Raw genomic sequence first — 20,987 nt, forward strand, 5'->3', positions numbered from 1 at the left:
CGTCCGGAGCCTGTGCTCCGCAAATGGGAGAGGCCACAACAGTGAGAGGCCCGCATAACGCAAGGGAAAAAAAAAAAAAAAAAAAAAAGAAGATGTGGTATATACACAATGGAACATTACTCAGCCATAAAAAGAATGAAATATTGCCATTTGCAGCAACGTGGATTGGACCTAGAAATATCATACTGAGTGAAGTAAGTCAGACAGAGAAAGACAAATATTATATGATATCACTTATATGTGGAATCTAAAAAATAATACAAATGAAGCTATATAAAAAGCAGAAACAGACTCACATAGAAAACAAACTTATGGTTACCAAAGGAGAAAGAGGTGGGGGAGGGATAAATTAGGAGTATGGGATTAACATACACACACTACTATATATAAAATAAACAATAAGGAATTACCATATAGCTCAGGGAACTGTATTCAATATCTTGTAATAACCTATAATGGAAAATAATCTGAAAAAATATATATGTATAACTGAATCACTCTGCTGTACACCTGAAACTAACACAACATTGTAAATCAACTACGCTTCAACTTAAAAAAAGTGCTTCACGCATGTAAATACATATATAGTAGTTTTCATGTTATCATTTGTCAAAATGGGATAACAACCACCCCTGTCCTGCCTATCCCATTGACTGCTATGAGAAGAACGTGCTGGACAAAGCAGTATAAAGTACTGTATAAATGTTCTGACTTCCAGTCCCTAGGCAATCGATTAGTATGGACCGCAGCAGTCCTGCAGAATCAGGAAGCTAAACACTAGGAGAGTGTAGTGCATTATGCAGTTGTAAACAAATCACTACTTTTATCATTAGGAAATCCCAGACCAGTCAATGTAAACAAATCCACCTAAGGCCTGCTTGACAACAGCACTTTTTAATTTACTGAAAACGGCTTTCCAGGTACTTAATTTTAAAGCCACCAATATAAGTTGGTGATTAATAATTTAAGGATGCTACATTAAAGTGGATAGATTTTTTTGGAGCAGTCTTTATGGCTTGGGTTTTCTTCCATTTTAATTCAGTAGATGTTGACATTTGTTGGTCCTGAGCATTGCGGTACAGAATGCTTTTCTGCATTTTGACCTAAAGGAGATGAGTTCCAAGTACTCCTGGGCTTGGGTATAAAACATAAGGGGACTCCCAATCCCTGAGGCAAGGAATCTAACCTCTAAAGACATATTTTTCTTTCACAAATGGCAAATATAAGAGAGTCCTTTCTGAATTATTTTATATAGCCTTCCCAGAATCTAAGTTTTATCCTATTGAATCCGAGAAGCACTGCTTTTTTTCCTACAAAGCTATTGCAGTTCACAAAATAATAATCTTTAGACTAGATTACTAGACATACTGGATTACTAGACACACCTCTCCACAACGGAAACCATCTAAGAACATGTCCCTTTACTGTTTTTTAACTGCAACAAATACTAAAATAGTTAAATGTCTGATGTAAACGTGAGTAAAGCCAGATACAGAAGTATGTTTAGACTTCTTCCAAGAAATCTTTTTCCCTCCAAGTCAGTTTTGACCCCTCTCACTGTTATCTCTCCTCCATCAGACTTGGAACCTCATCGTAGCCTGGAATGTGCTTTTGCATATTTTGGTTTTCCATCAAAATGCTCACAGCTCACTAGTCCCCTGCACATAACTGGGGATCAATAAATGGTTTTTGAGTAAATTTATTTAGTCTTTAGAACAATGTCTTTTGTAGTGCCATTTCAGATGAAGACTTCTAATCAAGAGTTGCTTGGCTCTCCTGAGTAATAAGACTGGAAGGTATTTTCTTTCTTTCTGGCAGAATAAAATCTGCATGTCCCGGTGAGAGCTTTGGAAACGTATAATTGATGTATTTTTGAAATGCTACCCTGGTTTCCTGTAACTCCTCCTCCAGGAAATCTTTCCAATTTGTCATGATTCCCAGTTGCTTCGCCATGGACAGCAGCTCCCCCTGAGTGTTAAGCAGTTTGTCCATCACATTTCCAAGCGTGGCCTGATGTGTTTTCTCTGCTTCTTGAAGCACTTCCTGAACCTCTTCTTGCTTCTGTCTCTGAGCCATGCAATAGTAGATGTTCATGTCATGTTCTTTTTCCTTTATCAGTTGGCTCACACTGTTCTTTTGATCCTTCATAACTGTGACATCAGCTCTCAAAAGTTCCTCCATGGCCTTTCTACAGAAAGGAACAAGGGTTGAATATTAATAGTTAGATGGATTAGTCACCAAAAAAAAAAGATTTTGTCTTTCACTGCAGATGTAGGAGAAATGCTTCCATGTTTTACATGAGTCACCAGTCTGACACAGGCTGGTAGATGAGCTTTGATTAGACGTTAACAATAAAAAAACATTTTTCAGAGCAGGGAAGGTGCACATTGATTTCCCCACTGTGGGCTAGGGCGAGGCCACTAGTCTAGTGTCTAACGCTAACTTTAGGGACTCGAGTCCACTGTAGCCAGAAAAATATGAATGCAGAGTTCTAAAAAAAAATGAAGAAATAGGCTCAGATTCCCAAACCCCTAGAGAAAGTATTTCTATATATCAATGCAGCTACTCACCTTTAGCCAGAGGGGAGGAAACTGTCTCACAGGGTGAGTTTAGCCCTATTCTTGATTCTATCTGAGCAATACTCTAAGACAGCAGTCTCAAACTTTTTGGTCTCAAGATCACTTTTCACTCTTAAAATGACCAAGAAACCCAAAGAACTTTTGTTCATATGGGTTATATCTAGTGACCCTAACAGTTTTAAAAGTTAAAAGTCAGACATTTAACAAACATTTATAAATTCATGTGAAGTATCGATAAATCCATTAAACATTAACATAAAACACTTACCTCATAGGAAAAATATTTTTTCTAAATCAAAAAACTTTTGGTGAGAAAAGTGGCATGATTTTACATTTGTGGCAAAACTCTTTACTGTCTGGCTTAATAGAAAAAAAAGCTAGATTTTCGTTTCGTTTCAATCTGTTGAGATATCACACATAAAACCCTGGAAAACACCACTACATACTGATGAGATAGAGTAAAAAGGCAAATCACATCTTAGTGTTATTAAGAAAATAGCTTTGACCTTGGGGACCTGCTGAAAGGGTCTGGGACCATACTTTGAGAACCATTGCTGAATGAATTCATAGGCCTCTGGTTATAATGTATACAGTTATATAGAATTTATAGCAGCCAACTATAAACTTAATAGTAACTCAATGGTTAATATATTAACTCAATGATTACTCAAACAAGTCTATGAGGCAGTTCAGTCTATGAGGCCTATTTTATAGATGAGGAACTGTGGCTCAGAGAGGTCAAGCAACTTGCTCAATTTCACTTAATTAGAAAAAGTGGCAAAACAAGTGCTACAACTCAGGCAGTCTGGGTTCAGGGCAAATCTCTTAGCCACTGAGATACACTTCTGGTGGATATCTCCTGATACCTAGTTGGAATAGAACCTCTAAAGATTTGAGGATTTAAAAACCTACAAATGTTGAATTCGAGTATTTATGGTTGTTAATAAAAACCCTCCCCTCTCTGCCTCCTAGTCTAATACAGTCCTTCCAAGACTTACCCCAGCTTCTACCCTCCAAGATGCAGTTCTCTCATTGTCTCTGATTCTTTCAACTTGACTTTCAAACCTGACAGATTTTCCCAATCTGGAGGTAAACATCATTTGTCCTGAGCCTCTCCAGCTGCTATGCTATTTTTCTCATTCCCTCTCCCACCAACTAGGCTATATCCGTTATTAATGAAAAGGGTCACCATTTATTGAGTACTTACTGTGTCCCAGGGACTGTGCTAAGCAATTTACATGCACTATATCTCATTTAATTTTCACCCACTGAAGCCGGTTCTGTTTGTATTTATTACCTCTTATTATTCCCATGTAACAGGTGAAGAAAGTGAGGCTTGGGGAGACAGTTATTGTTCAATGTCACACAATGGAGCAAATTGGAGAGTTCCTGCCCTTCAGTAGAAAACACTGCCTGCTTCAATAGCATAAGAGATCACTACACATTTCTTACCAGGAGGGCGACACACTGAAAATAACATTTTAGAATTGTTATTCTGATAATATCAGGTAAACTGAATCCGAGTTGGGTGAAGTAGAGAGACCAATTTGTACTATTTTGTAACATTCTGAGTGTACAGTGATCTAAATTAATGATGAAAGAGAAAGGGATAGGAAGAGGGAGAGAAAGGGGGAAATCCAAGAAATATTACGAAGTCACAAGTGCCAGAATCCGTTATTGCTAGGATTTAGGGGCTACAGAAAGAAGAGGAATCAAAACCAACTTCCTGATTCTCAGCCCAGGTCACAGGACAATAGAGGCATAGATAGTGTTCAGAAGGTGTGTCTACACACAACCTTAGGATTCAGGCTGATGATTTATAAAATCTTTAGGATGTTGGTGAGATTGTGGAGATGATGATCAGAGCCCATGGGGCTTAGATCAGGAAGCACTGGAAGGCATTTCCTTGAGCCAGCCCCAAATCCCCAAGGAGGAAGTTACATCCCTTCTCCAGAACCACGGCTCCATCACAAGCAGGTGTGAGCTTCCTACTAGGTCAGCCTGGCTTTCTCTGGACCCACACAGAGGAGGTGTCCATCTAAGGGGCTGACTAAAAAGCTCCACCAGAGCTGATCTCAGGTACATCTGCTCAAAGTGTACCTTAGATGACACCAGCTCCCACCCTCCATGACAGCCCCCTTTAAACTCCTTACTACCAAAATCTGTTTCTCGCTTAAAAGGATCTGATATTTTTTTAAATGTCCTTTCCAACTTTCACCAGTTATTTTCCCAGTGTTGGTACAGTAAAAACCAACACTTCATTTCTCCATAGGCAATTCCTAAGTTATCCAGGGATCTGTTTCCAAAATTCATTTGTGCATCCAATGTTTGGAGAAACACTGAACCTAGCAGATCATTTGCCAGGTGAGCCCACAATGAGCTATTTCACTTGAACTACAGGGCTCTTAGCACTATTTTAATTAGCCATAACCAGTGTGCTTATAAGGAAAATATATTCTGATGTTCCACCTGAGACACTGGGAACCTATTGCACCTGGTCTGCGGGTGGATTAGTGCTACCCAAGCGGGGGCGGTAGACATCAGACGGGGCGGGGAGGAGAGGCGCTATCTCCAGAGTCCAACCTTCAGCAGCGCATTTATATCTCTGGGGTATTAATGCTCCCAACTTCCCTTAGCTCCGCCTCGTTAAACTCCCCACCTTCCCCGCCATGTGTTTGCTCATGCTGTCCCCACTCTTTTCAGTCCTTCACAAATGGGACCTCCTCCCTTCTCTCTAGGCCCCAAACCAAGACTAACTTCTTCCAAGAAACCCACCTCATCACACAGCCCACACACTCTTTGCTTGATCTTTCCAGGACCGACCGAGAACTCCTCCAGCACCCATGTGTTCTTTGCACAAGTCCCTCTAGCCTTGCTCAAAGGGGACAGCTGTGCTTTAGTTACTTCACATAATGTTGAGGCAAGATTCTTATTCCTCAGTGCCTGAGCTCAGAACCACAGCCTCAGAAGGCACTTGATGAACCCTGGTGAAGTGAGCAGGGTGGTGTAAGGGAAGGTCACAAGCTTCGGTATCAAACACACCAGGGTTTGTATCTTCTCCAGGTGACCTTGGGCAATTGCTTAGTCTCTCTCTAAGACTCAGCATGTTCATCTGAAGATACGAAAGATGACTGAATCCCCCAGGAAGGGATATGAGGATTCAATGAGAAGCATACAAAGGGCCTTGCATGTTCTAGTGTGGAACAAAGGGCAGCTGTCACCAGGAATTACAGCCATCACCACACACATTCCTGAGCAGTCACTTCAGTCATGCCTTTGACTTGGACGAGAAAATACTTAGAACCTTTCCGAGCAAGATGTTTATTTCTTTTTTCTTTTTTTTACCTTTAAGAGTACAGTGTCTCCTAGATAATCTGTTTAGAACTCAATCACCTCAACCCACAAAGAAAGTTTTCTGAGCATTTAACAAATTTGTCACAATATGTAAGTATTCTTAAGTCTTGAGTGAAATTTTTTTGTTTTGTTTTGTTTTTTTAAAATACATTCATCATTTCCTTCATGTTTTGGCTCTCTGTGTCTTTTTCTTTTTTCACTTGAGGTACAGTTGATTTATAATATATATATTTTTTTTTTCCATTGACATTTTATTTATTTATTTATTTTTTATTTTTTTTTATTTTTTAACATCTTTATTGGGGTATTGAGTGAAAGTTTATAGCCAAGTAAGAGATCCACAGTGGAATTCTCAACAGTGGCCCTTCTGTATATATTAATTTCTGCAAATGCTTTAAAGAATGCTGGAATCTAGCAATGTCTCGAAATAAGACCTGGTGTGCTGCAAAGTGGGTTCAGCTGACTGGAACAAGCTTGAACCTTTGATAACTATTTAAAGAACACCCACCATGTGCGAGGTTCTCCACCAGGCACTTGGAACACATCAGTAACAAAATGGACATTCTAGATGGATATACTTAAATAACAGGCATGGCAGTTCCCTAATCTTAGTCAACTGGCTTAATGAAAGGTGGCTGTTGAACCTAACAGAGGAAAGGGCCAAAGGGGGACAAAAGCGAAAGAGGGAAGGAGGAAGCAGGAGGCTGCCGGTGTGTGTGAAGAGAGGACCCAGAGGCTTCTTTAGGATGGACAGAGCTCCTGCAGATGGAGGGTGGGAAGCAGAGGGAGAGGAGAGCCACCTTCCACTGCTTTGGACCACAACTCACTCAGGAGTTACCGCCTTCTCTAACTTTCTCCTGAAATCCTCTTTCCTCTTCCTCCTTTGCCTCACAGTGACTTACAGCCTGTGCAAGAAGGGGGCCACCGAAGTAGCTGCGGCTGCAGCTTTCATTCCTATTTATCTGCACCCCCTACAGAATTTTACCTTTGGCCCTATTCTAAACAGTTCTAACAAGGACGATTTTACCCATTAATTATATACAAATAGATTTGTTAACTCAAGCAGCAAAGCAAGAGACAAGGCCTAGCCCAGGAGGTGGAACACAAAGGTTTCAGTTTTGGTCCTGCTGCTTCAGCCACATGAGCTTGGTCAGGTCGCTGAACACCCGGAAACCGAGGTTCTCTCTTGGCCACTAGGGCTCCTGACTGCTGTCCTGTTAAAACTGGCCAATTCCATCAAATGTTCATTACATATTATAAAATGGTTCCTTTGGTATTTTTCACACATATATATATGATCCAATTTATGTAAAAATTATTTCAGATTATGCACATATATAAGGCTGTAAATACATCAAAAGGGCACAGAAGGATACAGACCCCGTTCTTTAAAATGATTGTCTCTGGGAGACAAGGACAGGGTAGGAAGCAGTGAGTTGGGACTTTGCAATTTTTGCTCTCTATATTTCCATAAGGTCAACTTCGTTTACGGCATTATGACTTATGTAATAAGAAAAAGACCAAAAGTAACCCAACCACAGTAGTGTATGGTATGGGCTAGAGAATGTGAAGACTGACTTATGTGTGTCTGTGGAAAAGTATTTCTTGATTCTTCTCCTCCCCTAAAACTGGAGATATAGAATGAAAAACACAATTTTTAGAACAGCAGTTATCTCGTGAGAGGGGGGAAAGGAAGGAAATGTGGTTGAGGAAGAACATGGGACTTTTTAATCCCTTCAGATGGCTGGTAGGCCCTTGAGTATTCGTATTATTTTTCTTTAAACCACACACACACACACACACACACACACATTCTATTATACACTATATATTGTTCTCTATGTTTGATATATTCCATAATAAAAATGTAAAAACAGGGCTTCCTTGGTGGTACAGTGCTTAAGAATCCACCTGCCAATGCAGGGGACATGGGTTCGATCCCTGGCCCGGGAAGATCCCACATGCCGCGGAGCAACTAAGCCCATGTGCCACAACTACTGAGCCTGGGCTCTAGAGCCTGCAAACCACAACTACTGAAGCCCATGCGCCTAGAGCCTGTGCTCCACAACAAGAGAAGCCACTGCAATGAGAAGCCCGCACGCCGCACTAAATAGTAGCCCCTGCTCACTGCAACCAGAGAAAGCCCGCGCACAGCAACAGAGACCCAATGCAGCCAAAAATAAAAATAAAAAATAAGTAAATTTTAAAAAATGTAAAAACACAAAAGCTGGGAAATATCCACCTATGTGCTTCAACCTTATCCCTTTCTCCAAGTTGATTTTGACAGAGTAAGACACTGATTTGCAGGGATGCCCCCTGGAGTACCTTCTCTGGGCCTGGATCTCCTCCTGGGCTATGTTCCTCTCCTGGGCCCGGGCTTCCTCCACGGCCTGGACTTTCTCCCGGTGGCACTCCATCATGATCCTCTGGATCCTGTGGACCAGGCGTTGCTCGGCAGCCAGGTGTTCTCGCTGCAGTTCTTCCTCCATGTTTTGATGCAACTCGATCTTGGTCTTAGATACCACTTCCTTAAGCAACAGAAAAACTAGGTTTAGGTGTTACAGCTTTGATGTTTAAAAACGTTATTCAAATCATAATTCATCTGCCCGATGGAATGTACACCAGTTAAGCCTAATGATTTAAAAGAAGAGTATTTTAAAAAGCAGACTCACAGATATAGAGATCTAACTAATGTTTACCAGTGGGGAGAGGGAAGGGGGAGGGGCAATACAGGGGGTGGGGACAAAAAGGGGATTATGGGGTTGTATGAAGTCATGTGTGTGAAACTTCTGAAAATTGTAAAGCACCATAGAATTTAAAGAATCTTTCATTCAATAAAAAAATTTTTTTTAATAAAAGTAAAGGAATACAGAAAAAAAATGGAAAAAGAAAAAAAACTGGAATGGTATATCCATACCATGGAATATTACATGGCTATTAAAAGGAAAAAATAAAGAAGAGTGTATACTATATGGAAAAGTTTCATTTATAATGATGTTAAGTAAAATCAGAAATGCACAAACTATTTAGCATAAAATACGTATATAGATAATATTGGAAAGGAATTGCAAAAAGAAAAGTAATTGGGTCACGGGTATTTTTTCTTGATTGTCCAAATATTCTATAGTGTCCTATTACCTTTATCCATGATTAGAAATACAGAATATGCTACTGCTTTAGGAAGTCAGTCCTGGAAAGTGGCAGAAATAATGACTATGAGAGTCTCCTGGGTAGGAGGACACCTGAGGCCCGGGCAGCAAGCACCGCACACGACCGCAGTCACAGGAAGCTGCCTGCCAGTCCCCACTGTCGTTCTGGAACATTCCAGCTCATTCAAGTTGAGGGGCTCTTCCTCGTTCACAAAGGGGACGGGGGCAAGGGCTCCACTGCGCCAAGGTAGAAGGACCTGTGGAGGCTTCAGCTGAGTAAAAAGAGGAGGCACTTGCCAAACCAGGACCTGAGGGAAACAGACTCCCAAGGAAATCTCTGTATCCCTGGAAATGTCCACTGACAGCACAGTGTGACAGGCACAGTGCTAGGACCGATGCTACAGACAGAAGGAGGCTGGAATCCTCCTCAGGACTCGCTGTCTAGCAGAGGAGACCCAGACCCCATCCTGCAACCAGTGGTTTAACCAGAAACACATGCCAGAAACGAGGGGCAATTAATTCCATCCAGGAGTTTTAAAACTTTCATTTAAAGGTCAGTTTGTATCTGTTTCAGGGATAAGAGAGAACATAAAGAAATAAAGGTGCTCAATATTCTGTGATAACCTAAATGGGAAAAGGATTTGATAAAGTATAGAAACAGGTATATGTATAACTGAATCACTTTGTTGTACACCTGAAACTAACACAACATTGTAAATCAACTCTGCTCCAATATTAAACAAAATTAAAAGAAAAAAAAGAACAGGGGCTTCCCTGGTGGCACAGTGGTTGGGAGTCCGCCTGCCAATGCAGGGGACGTGCCCCGGTCCGGGAGGATCCCACATGCCGCGGAGCAGCTGGGCCCGTGAGCCATGGCCACTGAGCCTGCGCGTCCGGAGCCTGTGCTCCGCAACGGGAGAGGCCACAACAGTGAGAGGCCCGCATACCGCAAAAAAAAGAATAAAAACAAAAGAAACTAAGTTATTTCACAGGGTGAGTCAGTGGAAGAACTAGGAACAAAAGCAGGATTCTCGCCCACCAGCTTCTCGCCCACTCGCTTCACTGCTGGCTGTGATGCTTGGGTCTTTCCAGAGATTCATCAGTTTATTTTCCTTCCAGAAATGCTGTCCGGGCTTATAAGACAGTGAGGTTCCTCCCTCCCTCCTCCTCCCTGTCTCCCAGAGACAATCACTGAGCAGGGAATGGAAGGTTCTGCTACAGGTAATAAGCCTGAGTCTCTATCTTGTAGTCAGAGGCCGTTGTTTAACGTCTTAGGGGATATTTTAACTTCTTAGGGATTATTTCTGGGTTTTCAAGTACATTTTCAGTAACTGAGATTGCTGAATGGTTGAACCTTAGATAGATGAAGTATTATCATAATACATTTCTATCTGAATCACAGAATTTAAAAATGACACACCAGCCCTTTATTTTGACTGGGTTCTGAACAAGGATTCAGAGAATTAAACCCTGTCCCTCTTTTATGTAATGGTTTAGTAAAACTAAAATCATTTTACTGCCTCATACAGCATGTCCAATACCTATTTAAAGCTACGAAAAAATAATTCAATGACCTGCTGTTTGGTGGTGTTCTTACTCAATGGAAAGCCTTCCAGTTAAATTACTTTTACTGAAATGCATTTTGAGTGAATCAGCCTCTATCTGGAGATAAGAGACAGCCTCATGAAATCCATCCTCTTTACTGTGCAGATGTTTGACAGACTTTCCTTTATTACACAATGCCTCCCTCATGAGAAGTTTCTCTCAGGTATCACATGGAGGAAGATCTGGGCCATCTGAGTACTGGATTTGTTTTTACCTCATGGACATGGTGATTCATACACTTTCCTCTGTGCATTGACTGTCAGAAAGCTCAAGGGCCAGCTATGGTAACTGCACAGAACCTAGTGGCATACAGACATTTCTAAGTTTCGGATTCACACCTGACTTCATTCTATTTCCTACTCTCATTTTCCTTTAGCTTCCATTTTATTATTTACTTTTTAATATTATTGTATTTGAATAAGATAATATTAGCACCTTTTCAAAATCCTATCTGTCCATTGGACAAGACCTGGAAATTTTATTTAACAGCAAGCACCTGACACCCAAATTCTTAACATCACAGAAGAGCAATACCTGGTGATTTCTATGTCCCAGAATGTAATGCTGTTTGGTTCTAGAAGAACTTGGTTTTCTGCTCTCTATACGGGTAATCTCAAACTTTAATATGAGAGAATATGTGTGATTTTATATCTGTTTATATCAAACTTTAATATATGTGAGAATCACATGGGCTGCTGGTTAAGTAAGCTGCCAATGACTCTGTAGGTCAGGTGGAGCCCAGGAATCTGCAGGTAAGTAGGCTCTAAGGAGGTGGTTCAGAGACACCCCCTGAGGAGCAATAGCAATGTCTGTCTGGGGACCCTACAGCTGAAACAACCCTCCACATCCCTCTTAGACAAATCACTCATTCATCAACATAATAATAAAAAAAAAAAGTCCCTGAGACTTTTTTAGAATAATTTGGAAAGGTCAACCGCCCTCTTTAAACTTTCTTAGGACTTCTCCTATTTTAACACGAAGTGCATCAACTCAACCCAAAGACTATATGGGGTACCATCAAATTACCTAGAGTAAGACTAGGAGGCAAGCTCCTTGAAACAGGCATCACAACTAAGCTACCCTTGCATCATCACAACCTAATGCCAGGAGTGATATTTAAAATGTGGATCCTCTGGCTGCAGCACAGGGCAGGGTCCTAGAGGCCCACACCCATGGAAACGGTTGCCCCTTCAAATTGCTGGGCTGTGGGAGGTCCAGGGTGGTGAAGGTGTTAGGGGCCCGGGGAGTGGTGATTTATCAATTGATAGAGGAGTATTTCCCTATTCAAGAACCAGTGTGGCCGTTCCGGTCCCAGCTAGCTGAGCAGCAGGCCTATCTGGACGTGCTATAAATGCTCCCCTCCCGTTTCGAGGTGAAATCAGGGATGCCCATGGAGCCAAGCAGGGAGGGTCAACCGTCCCTTAGGAGCCCTGGGGTGGAGCTCCCTTTCCTGCCAGAAAGTTTTCTGAGGACAGTCTATTTAATCTCACCTGGTACAGAGCTGATACATGGCAGGTGCTCACGGCCGAAACGAGAGACAAAAGGGCCCATGGTCCCTGAACTGTTTATTCGTTATGTTCTTATTGAATTAGGCCAAACCTGGGTCCACACTTCTGCCACTTTCCCTCCAGCCTCTGCCCAGGTATCATCACACCTGCATCGTGCCCTGTCCTGTCCCTCCCATGACCCACGTGTGAAAATAGTTGTTTTTTCCTTTGAGCAGAGTTTGGGACTGAACTGTGTAAGGAACCCCTGGGTCTCTGCCTGGACAGTTTACCAACTACCCAGAGTTGTGTACTGGAACAAGTTACAGGCTGGAAAGAGTTCCCCTCATTGTGTGACCTCTGGTCCTGCAGGAAATACCTGAGAAACAGAGGCCCCTCTTGGCATCGCGGTAAATGCAAACTTAGGAAAAAGGATGCAAACAGAGAGCTCAGGAGAAGGTAGAGAAGCGCCTGCTTCCTCTGTTCAGCCCGTTTTCACACTTACAAAGTCAAGGCACTGTGCTGGCACCGGGACAAGGGTGGTAGCGAGGCAGACATACTCTTATGAAGGCTGCAGGCAGATGGCGATCAGATATTCAACAAATAATCAATCCTCCAATCTATTTACTTACACCAGTGCTAGGTGGTGATGCTGTTAAAGAGGGTGGGGTGACAAGGACAGTGTATGGGTAGCAGGACAGAGCTGATCAGGTAAGGTCTCCCTTGACCAGTGATGTCTGATGTCTGATGAAGTGCAGGAAGAACATTCCGGCAAAGTCCCCAAGGTGGGAAGGAGTGTGGTGCATACAGGTTTGAGGGTCCAGAAGAAGGGCACTGAAAGGAGGAAAGAGAGCCAGTGGCAAGGGATGTAGGGTCCGGCAGGCAGGGTGCCTCCTTCATACCTTAACCCCATAAAGGTTTGGGTTCATTATATCAAAGGCCATCCATTATGCTTCATTATGTCAAAGGGATTCTCTTGCACCCATGCATCACTGTTGCCATGGAGTCCAGCATACCTTCTGTGAAAATCCTGGGCCTCCCAACCAACCTCCATGGAACACGCCAGAGCTTTTTACTAAAGTACCGCTAAAAAGACAACAAACAAGCCACTATAAAAACCTGTAAATCTTTTTGATGTTCCTCTTTCAGAATCTGGATTTTCATTTTGTGCATATCACTTGCTTCTTCAAGGGCTTTCTTCACTGCTTCTCTTTGGCGTTCATCTGCCTTTGAAAGAGTTCATTTATTTATTAATATGTATCAGGTTTTCATGTTTAATGAAAACTAGCAACCACCCTGGGGCCTCTGACTACTGGCTCCGTTCCCATCTCAAACCTCCCATAGCAAACTAGGCCTCAGCCAGAGATGCCCTAACACGGCCCAAACCGTGGCAAAAATCACTGTTTCAGGAATTGCTAAGGAGAGCTTTACTGCAGGCTGCTAGGGTGTCTTTTTTCTTTGGCACTTTATTTCTTGCTTGATTGACTATCAAAGTCATGTATGCTTATCGCAGAAAATCTGGAAAATACAGAGAAGTGGAAAAATGCACAAAGCCTGAAATTACTGAGAAGGGAGGCCGAGTACCATCCCAGATCCCCTGCATCAGGGTCTTCAGAAAGAGGTTTCATTATTTTATTTCAAGAGAATGCCCAGAACATTAGTTATATTTAAATTGTATATTGTTATACTTATATTTAAATTGTACATTATTCACAAAAGCATTCTCTTGTGTTAGGGTAGTTAATAAATGGCTCACAATCAATTTAAATTTTATTATTATTGATAAGGATACATGTCTAGTAAGATTTTTATTTCTATTACCCTTTGCACTGGAGCATTTTGTACTTTCAAAGTACTTTAATACCAAGCTTTTGCTGGGACTAATGCTGGGCAATTCCAACACTCTTTGCTATGATTTTTACTTTATAGAGAAACCGAGAAATAATGTTCTAGCACTGTGGGCTGTCCCGCTCTCAAGGAGCGCTAATTTTCTTTAGGAAGTCACATATGGCATTTTCTCTCTAACTGGAAGAAGTGGGAGCTGGAGGATTGAGATTCTGCTTCGCTGAAGTGTCTGGGATCTGACCATGAGCCCCAAGACCCTCAAATTGCCTCCACGGCCCTCGGCAGTCGCATGGACAAGGTGTCAAGGACTTTGGAGCGAAGGGGAGCTGGGAGAGGGGGTGAAAAGGAGAGTCAGCTATGACGCAGCATTTGGAAAAAACAGGCACTTAGGGGCATTACACACTGCACAAACGAATGGTCTACTATATATTAAATATTAAGCAATAATAAACAACTACAACAAGAATGTCTTTTTAAAAAGGTTTTAATCCCATGAGAATAAAGGGAGCAGGCAGGAGTCATCCACACAGAGGGGCAATTTAGACAGAAGGAAGCTCCTGATGATTTCTACTTCTTACTTAGCACCTACTGTGTGCCGGGCATGTTATTTCATTGAACTCTCTCAATAATCCTACAGAGTGAGTATTACTGTTCCTCCTTTACATCTGAAGATGCCAAGACTACGGAGTTGAAGAACTTGCTACCCTGGTCCCACAGACGCCAGCATTCAAGTCAGTTCTGCCTGACCCCACTCTTTCATACAAATCCAAAACGTGAAAGAACCACAAAGATGAATTCAGGTTAATTTCCAACTTCCTTTACCTTCACCCATACGTCAGCTTCTGCTTTTGCAATACGTTCTTTGAGTACAGCTTCTTGAAACTGCTCTCCTTTATTCAGAATATCTGTCCCAATATCTGTGTGTTTGAAGAGAAAAAAGAAATCACAAATATCCACAGACTGTTTCTTGGCTTTCCTTTTCACTGTTATCGAGTTATTTATTAGAGTTATCTAAGAAATATATCCTTTCAGGAAATGTCAGGCTTTAAAGATACCCATGAAAGGGGTAAGTTCTTCCCTAACTGATTAAGAGGGAACTCACAGCACTGTGTATCAGACCCAGTCCACAGGGAGGCAACTGGGGAAGTAAAAGTAAAAAAAAAAAAAAAGTAAAATAAAACTAAACACCAAAGAAAAAAAGTACACATAAGGTCTGCACCTGAATTAACAGTATTGATCCAACACCAATTTCCTGGTTTTGACAGTGTAGCAGCATTATGTAAGGCATCAATGAGTGAAGCTGGATGGGAACTCTCTGTTCTATTTTTAAAACTTATCAGTCTTCAACTATTTCCAAATAAAAAACTATTAAAATATGTAAAAAATATTTTAAAACTTAAAAGAAACCCCACAAGCTGAGGGCCGATTCTGAAGGTTCTAATTTACTGGGTCTGTGTTGGATTAGTATTATAATAGGGAAGAACAAATCTGACTCCATATTAGATCTGTTTCTTTTACTTTAACCTTTGTATTCTATTGCTTTTGCTTTGAGTTAAGAATGTTGCCTATAGCCTGAAATTTACAGGATAGCCCATTCTCAGGGTTCTGACCTTTAAAGGTGTTAACACTTCCCCATTCATATAGAGATAAAAAGTTGCAGAACAGAGAATAAAATTTGTCTTGTTGGAGGTTACAGTAACATCATGACCTGACCTACCCAGACAGCTGCAAGAACAAAGGATTCCTGCACCAAGAAGTCTGCAACAACCAGCCACCTCCCCCCACCCCCTGCCCCTTTTAATATAAAAGAAGCCTGATTTCTGAATGGGGTACCATGGTTCTCTAGGACATTAGTCTGCAATCTTCTGGGTCTGCTGGCTTTCCAAATAAAGTCGTTATTCCTTGCCCTGAGTCTCCTGATTTACTGGCCTGTTGTATGGTGAGCAGAACAGGTTTGGATTCGGTAGCAGTATTTTTTTTTTAATGGGTAAATTTGCTTTATCAGATAAATTCAGTTAATGCAGAATTTCACTTTCTTAATTTAAAGATTAAAGATAATGTATCTTTATTATACATTCTAAGATTTCAATTATTTTAAAACCCACTGATTCATTTAATATTGCAATTTGCATGGCAATAAACAATGAGTTCTAACTTTCTTAAAGGTGTCTATAGCAATTTAAAATAGCAATGAGTCTTCTTTTCAGTTTGTAGCACCTGACTTAAGACCTTTATAAAAACAGATTTTAAATTCATTTAATGTACTCATTAAGATTCATTGTCACTGTTTCTCTTGTAAGGAAAACAAATTTCAACTATTTCCCAGACTATATTGAGCAATGGTGTATATTATTTTCAAATGGTTAGCAGAATTTTACTCACATAAATTTATAGCCAGAAAAAGAACTCAGCCTCTCTGAATGCCTATCCACTCAAAACAATGATGAAAATAATGTATAAAATGGATTTGAGGGTCTGACCTCCTATTTAACACTATCAAACACTTTCCAAGTAGTCCTAGAAAATATTTTAAAATATATGCAAATATTCTACCATATGACAAACCATCATTTCTTTAACCATTTCCCAATTGTTCATCTTTATCATTTGTAATTTTTTTACATCATGAGTAGCACTCTGAAGAACACTCTCAACCATAGTTTTAAGCCAGACATTATATCTTTAGGATAATGTCAAGAAGTGGGTCATGGGCTTCCCTGGTGGTGCAGTGGTTGGGAGTCCACCTGCCGATGCAGGGGACGCGGGTTCATGCCTCAGTCCGGGAGGATCCCACATGCAGTGCCCATGAGCCATGGCCGCTGAGCCTGCGCGTCCGGAGCCTGTGCTCTGCAACAGGAGAGGCCACAACAGTGAGAGGCCCGCATACCGCAAAAAAAAAAAAAAAAAAGTAAAAAAGAAAACTTCAGTACCAAATGACCAAAATTTTTTATTTGACTAAATTCTATTTCATGCATAAGCATGACACCCTCTCCTGTTTATTAGACTTAGGCAATAAAAAAAAAAAACCAAGCAGCCTTGTACAGAACAGTGAAAATGCCAGGGGTGAGGGTAGGCTACAGTTTTACTGTAGGATAAATATATATATATATATATTTTTTTTTTTTTTAAAAGTCCCTTTGGCCATATCAACAATCAGTTCAGATCATTAAATACAAATTTTCAAAATCGCTTCTTCACTTCTCCACGATCTTCAATGCTATTACCATCCACTTCTGGCCATTTTTCCTGAATGACATCACTTATGTCATCTGTAAAGTCTCCCTGAATGATGATTTCATCCTCCCCTATTACTGAGGCACCCAGGAGAATTTCTGAGCAAAAATCCTTTGTGCTTCTTCAAGATCGATTTCAAAAGTTGCAAGGCCACACACTCTTGTTACATATTTCTTCTTTGCTCTGGGAATTTTGGCTATCTAACCCTTTGTAGTACAGTCTTCTTTTTTTGTTTTGTTTGACCCCTTCCACCTCTTTTTTGTTTTTTCTTCTCTTCCTCTTCCCCTGCTGTTCCTTGACCCTCACTTCTTGTTCCAGCTTCTCATTTGGGTGAATTTTCTACAGTAAGTTTTGCACTCATTTTAAAAATTCTTCTCTAACCATTGTCGACATTTAGCAACATCAGACATATATTCACAGTACTCTGTTGGTAATGAATAGACTCCGCAGCAAAGGACTTGAAGTGGGTAATCTGCACCTAACTTGGTATTGCTCCTCGGGTCTCCTTTGCAATCATGTCCACCGGATTCAGAAATGTCAGCAGCCATTTCAAAACCCGGGTGGTTGCACAGTCTCCGCCATCTCCGCGCCCGCCACTACCGCCAGCTGAAGTGACACATGAGACTCCTCTTCCCCGGCCAGAGCCGCCCAAGAGCTCGGTAACAGTATTAAATCCAATGAGTCTGTGTTTCGATTTAAAAGTTCTATAGGACACTGCCAGGGTTGAGAACTACTCTATGCAATACTCATTAGCATTTATACAGACATTTCAACATGCTTTAATTTATTCACTTAATGTTTGGATTCAGATATCCTAGGAGGCATAAGGAATCAACCAATAAAAGCATATTAAGAATAGATATCCACTGTTCTGGGTGTAAAAGGTCAAATCATTATAGAGATAATAATTAATAAGTCATACTAAACAGTTACTAAAAGTTAAAATCAGTTATCAGTTTTGGTATTGGTATTTTTAGAGGATGACCCCAATTTGATCTCCTGCTACATTTTAGCTTTTTCAAAACACCGTCCATTCTCTAGCTTCTTACGTGTTCAAAGGTCAGGAGTGAAATTTAATCACCACTAATTTAACATATTAAGGAAGAGAGGATATGAGAAGTATTTTGAGAGTTCTTAGGAAAACACTTTTAAGGCTTAAAGTCAGACTGAAAAATCTGACGCAGATGAGGAGAAAAGGAAACGTGTAATTACAACTTGATTTGCTTACTAGAAGTGTATATATGGGGGAGGGATAAATTGGGAATTTGGGATTAACAGATACACACTACTATATATAAAATAGATAAACAAGGACCTACTGTATAGCACAAGGAATTATACTCAATATCTTGTAATAACCTATGATGGAAAACATTCTGAAAAAGAACATATATTTATATAAAAGAATATATATTTTATATAAATATATTTTATATAAAATATATTTATATAAAATTTTAAAATATTTATATAAATTATTATATATATAAATGAATCACTTTGCTATATACCTGAAACATGGTAAATCAACTATATTTCAATAAAATTTTTTTAAAAATACAAAAGGATTTAAAAGAGGAAGAAGAAGAAGTGTATATATAGTACATATTCTGTTACCCAGATCTACCTACTTTTATGTCACCAGCTACTAATATAGTTTTACCATACGCTAACGCATATATATATGGAATCCAAAAAGAAATGGTTCTGATGAACCTAGTGGCAGGACAGGAATAAAGATGCAGACATAGAGAATGGACTTGAGGGCAGGGGCGGGGAGGGGGAAGGGTAAGCTGGGACGAGGTGAGAGAGTGGCATGGACATATATACACTACCAAATGTAAAATAGATAGCTAGTGGGAAGCAGCCGCATAGCACAGGGAGATCAGCTCGGTGCTTTGTGACCACCTAGAGGGGTGGGATAGGGAGGGTGGGAGGGAGACGCAAGAGGGAGGGGATATGGGGATACAAGTATACGTACAGCTGATTCACTTTGTTATACAGCAGGAACTAACACACCATTGTGAAGCATTATACTCCAATAAAGATGTATTAAAAAAAAGAATATAGCTTCTTTCACCCATGTATTAAGGTATTACTTAGAGATATTTCCTCTCCTATGAGTATGGAAGGTGCCCAATTATGAGGAAGGGCAAAAAGAACTCTGTTACTATTATGTGCCAGGCTTTAGAATAGGTACAAATATTTCATTAAAGCCTCAAGACAAATCTGCAAGATAAGTATTAACATACCTATTTACATATAAGGAGACAGACTGAGAGGCTAAGCATACTCTCAAGGCACAAAACTGGGAAGTAGAGAACTGGATTTCAACCCACATTCTTCTCATGCCAAACAGACACCCCTGCAGGACAAGCAACTTTGATCAGGAGGGCTGATCAAAGTCTACATATCAGGAAGAATGTCATATAATTCTATGAAACATTAGAACAAAGAAAAACAGCAAAGTCACTTACCCAGTATATCTTTGTGAGTGTAAAAGCGTGTCTTAAGTGGCTTGTACTCATGGATCCGTTTGAAGATTTCCCCAAAGGGGGCTGGTGGAATTATCTTATTACATACAGCACAGCAAACAAAGTCTGTGTAATTCAGATTTCTGATCATAATTAAATTTGTCTTTTACTACGTACAGTTAAAACACTCTTAGGATCAGAAAAAGTCATTTTAAGAAAAGCTAGACGTTTGAGAAAGCTGGAAGAGGTTCAAGGTTTGAAGACAATGCTAGAGGCTTGCAAGGATTAAATGATTTGCCATGATTAGGTAGTGGTTATGTGCCTAACGGTAACAAACGGTACTGAAAGCCTCTGCCATATAAGGTCTGGGCACTGGATTTGGGAAGATTTAAGCAGCTGCTCCCTCCTAGACTCTAGATTAAACTGTTAACTTACTTAGCAACTGTTGCTACGTAAGACAAGCTTTGCTCATAAAAGCGACTAGAAATAATGACTAAAGGGAACATGGTACAGCTGTTCATTTCCCAGATACCTTCTGTATTAGTTTCCTTCTGGGGCTATTACAAATTACCACATATTTAGTAGCTGAAAACCACACAAATTCATTCTCTTGCACTTCCGGAGGTCAGAAGTCCAAAATGAGTCTTATGGGGCTAAAATTAAGATGTTAGCAGCACTGGTCCTTCTGGAGGCTTTAGGGGAGAATCTGTTTCCTTGCCTTTTCCAGCTTTCAGAGGCCATTCCTTGGCCCATGGACTCACATCAATATAGCCTTTTCTCTTCCTGTTTGCAGGGTGACATTGCTTCTTCCTCTGATCATCTGCCTCCCTCTTATAAGGACTTCTGTGATTCTATCAAGCCCACCCAGATAATAAAGGATAATTTCCCCATCTCAAAATCCTGAACTTCACCACATCTGTCAAGACCCTTCTGCCATATAATGGAACATATTCACAGGTTCTAGGGATTAGGATCCAAACATCTCTGGGGTGGCTGGGGGAAAAGGAGTATTATTCAGCCTGCTATACTTTCTGTTAAATGGTTTGCTTTAAAGAATTGATTTTTGGGGCTTCCCTGGTGGCGCAGTGGTTGAGAGTCCGCCTGCCGATGCGGGGGACGCGGGTTCGTGCCCGGTCTGGGAAGATCCCGCGTGCCGCGGAGCGGCTGGGCCCGTGAGCCATGGCCGCTGAGCCTGCGCGTCTGGAGCCTGTGCTCCGCAGCGGGAGAGGCCACAACAGTGAGAGGCCCGCGTACCAAAAAAAA

General features: G+C 40.9%; 2 protein-coding genes across 2 annotated transcripts; both read right to left on the reverse strand.

Annotated features, from left to right (window-relative positions):
* Positions 1-1,683: 1,683 nt before the first annotated feature.
* Positions 1,684-20,117, reverse strand: CUNH6orf163 (chromosome unknown C6orf163 homolog). Its single transcript, XM_007467310.1, has 5 exons — positions 19,728-20,117; positions 14,839-14,933; positions 13,291-13,398; positions 8,259-8,461; positions 1,684-2,188 (listed from the first exon to the last, which is right to left on the reverse strand). The coding sequence occupies exons 1-5, from the start codon at positions 19,873-19,875 to the stop codon at positions 1,753-1,755; spliced, it is 990 nt and encodes a 329-aa protein (XP_007467372.1). The 5' UTR covers positions 19,876-20,117; the 3' UTR covers positions 1,684-1,752.
* On the reverse strand, positions 17,197-17,869 carry LOC103077506 (density-regulated protein-like). The gene is given in 4 exon segments (XM_082931409.1): positions 17,197-17,339; positions 17,342-17,452; positions 17,455-17,606; positions 17,608-17,869. Coding segments are annotated over 4 exon segments (597 nt in total). The 5' UTR covers positions 17,799-17,869.
* Positions 20,118-20,987: the final 870 nt, after the last annotated feature.

This window comes from Lipotes vexillifer, unplaced genomic scaffold, assembly GCF_000442215.2.
Source record: "Lipotes vexillifer unplaced genomic scaffold, Lipotes_vexillifer_v1.1 scaffold554, whole genome shotgun sequence".
Lineage (NCBI taxonomy): Eukaryota > Metazoa > Chordata > Mammalia > Artiodactyla > Lipotidae > Lipotes > Lipotes vexillifer.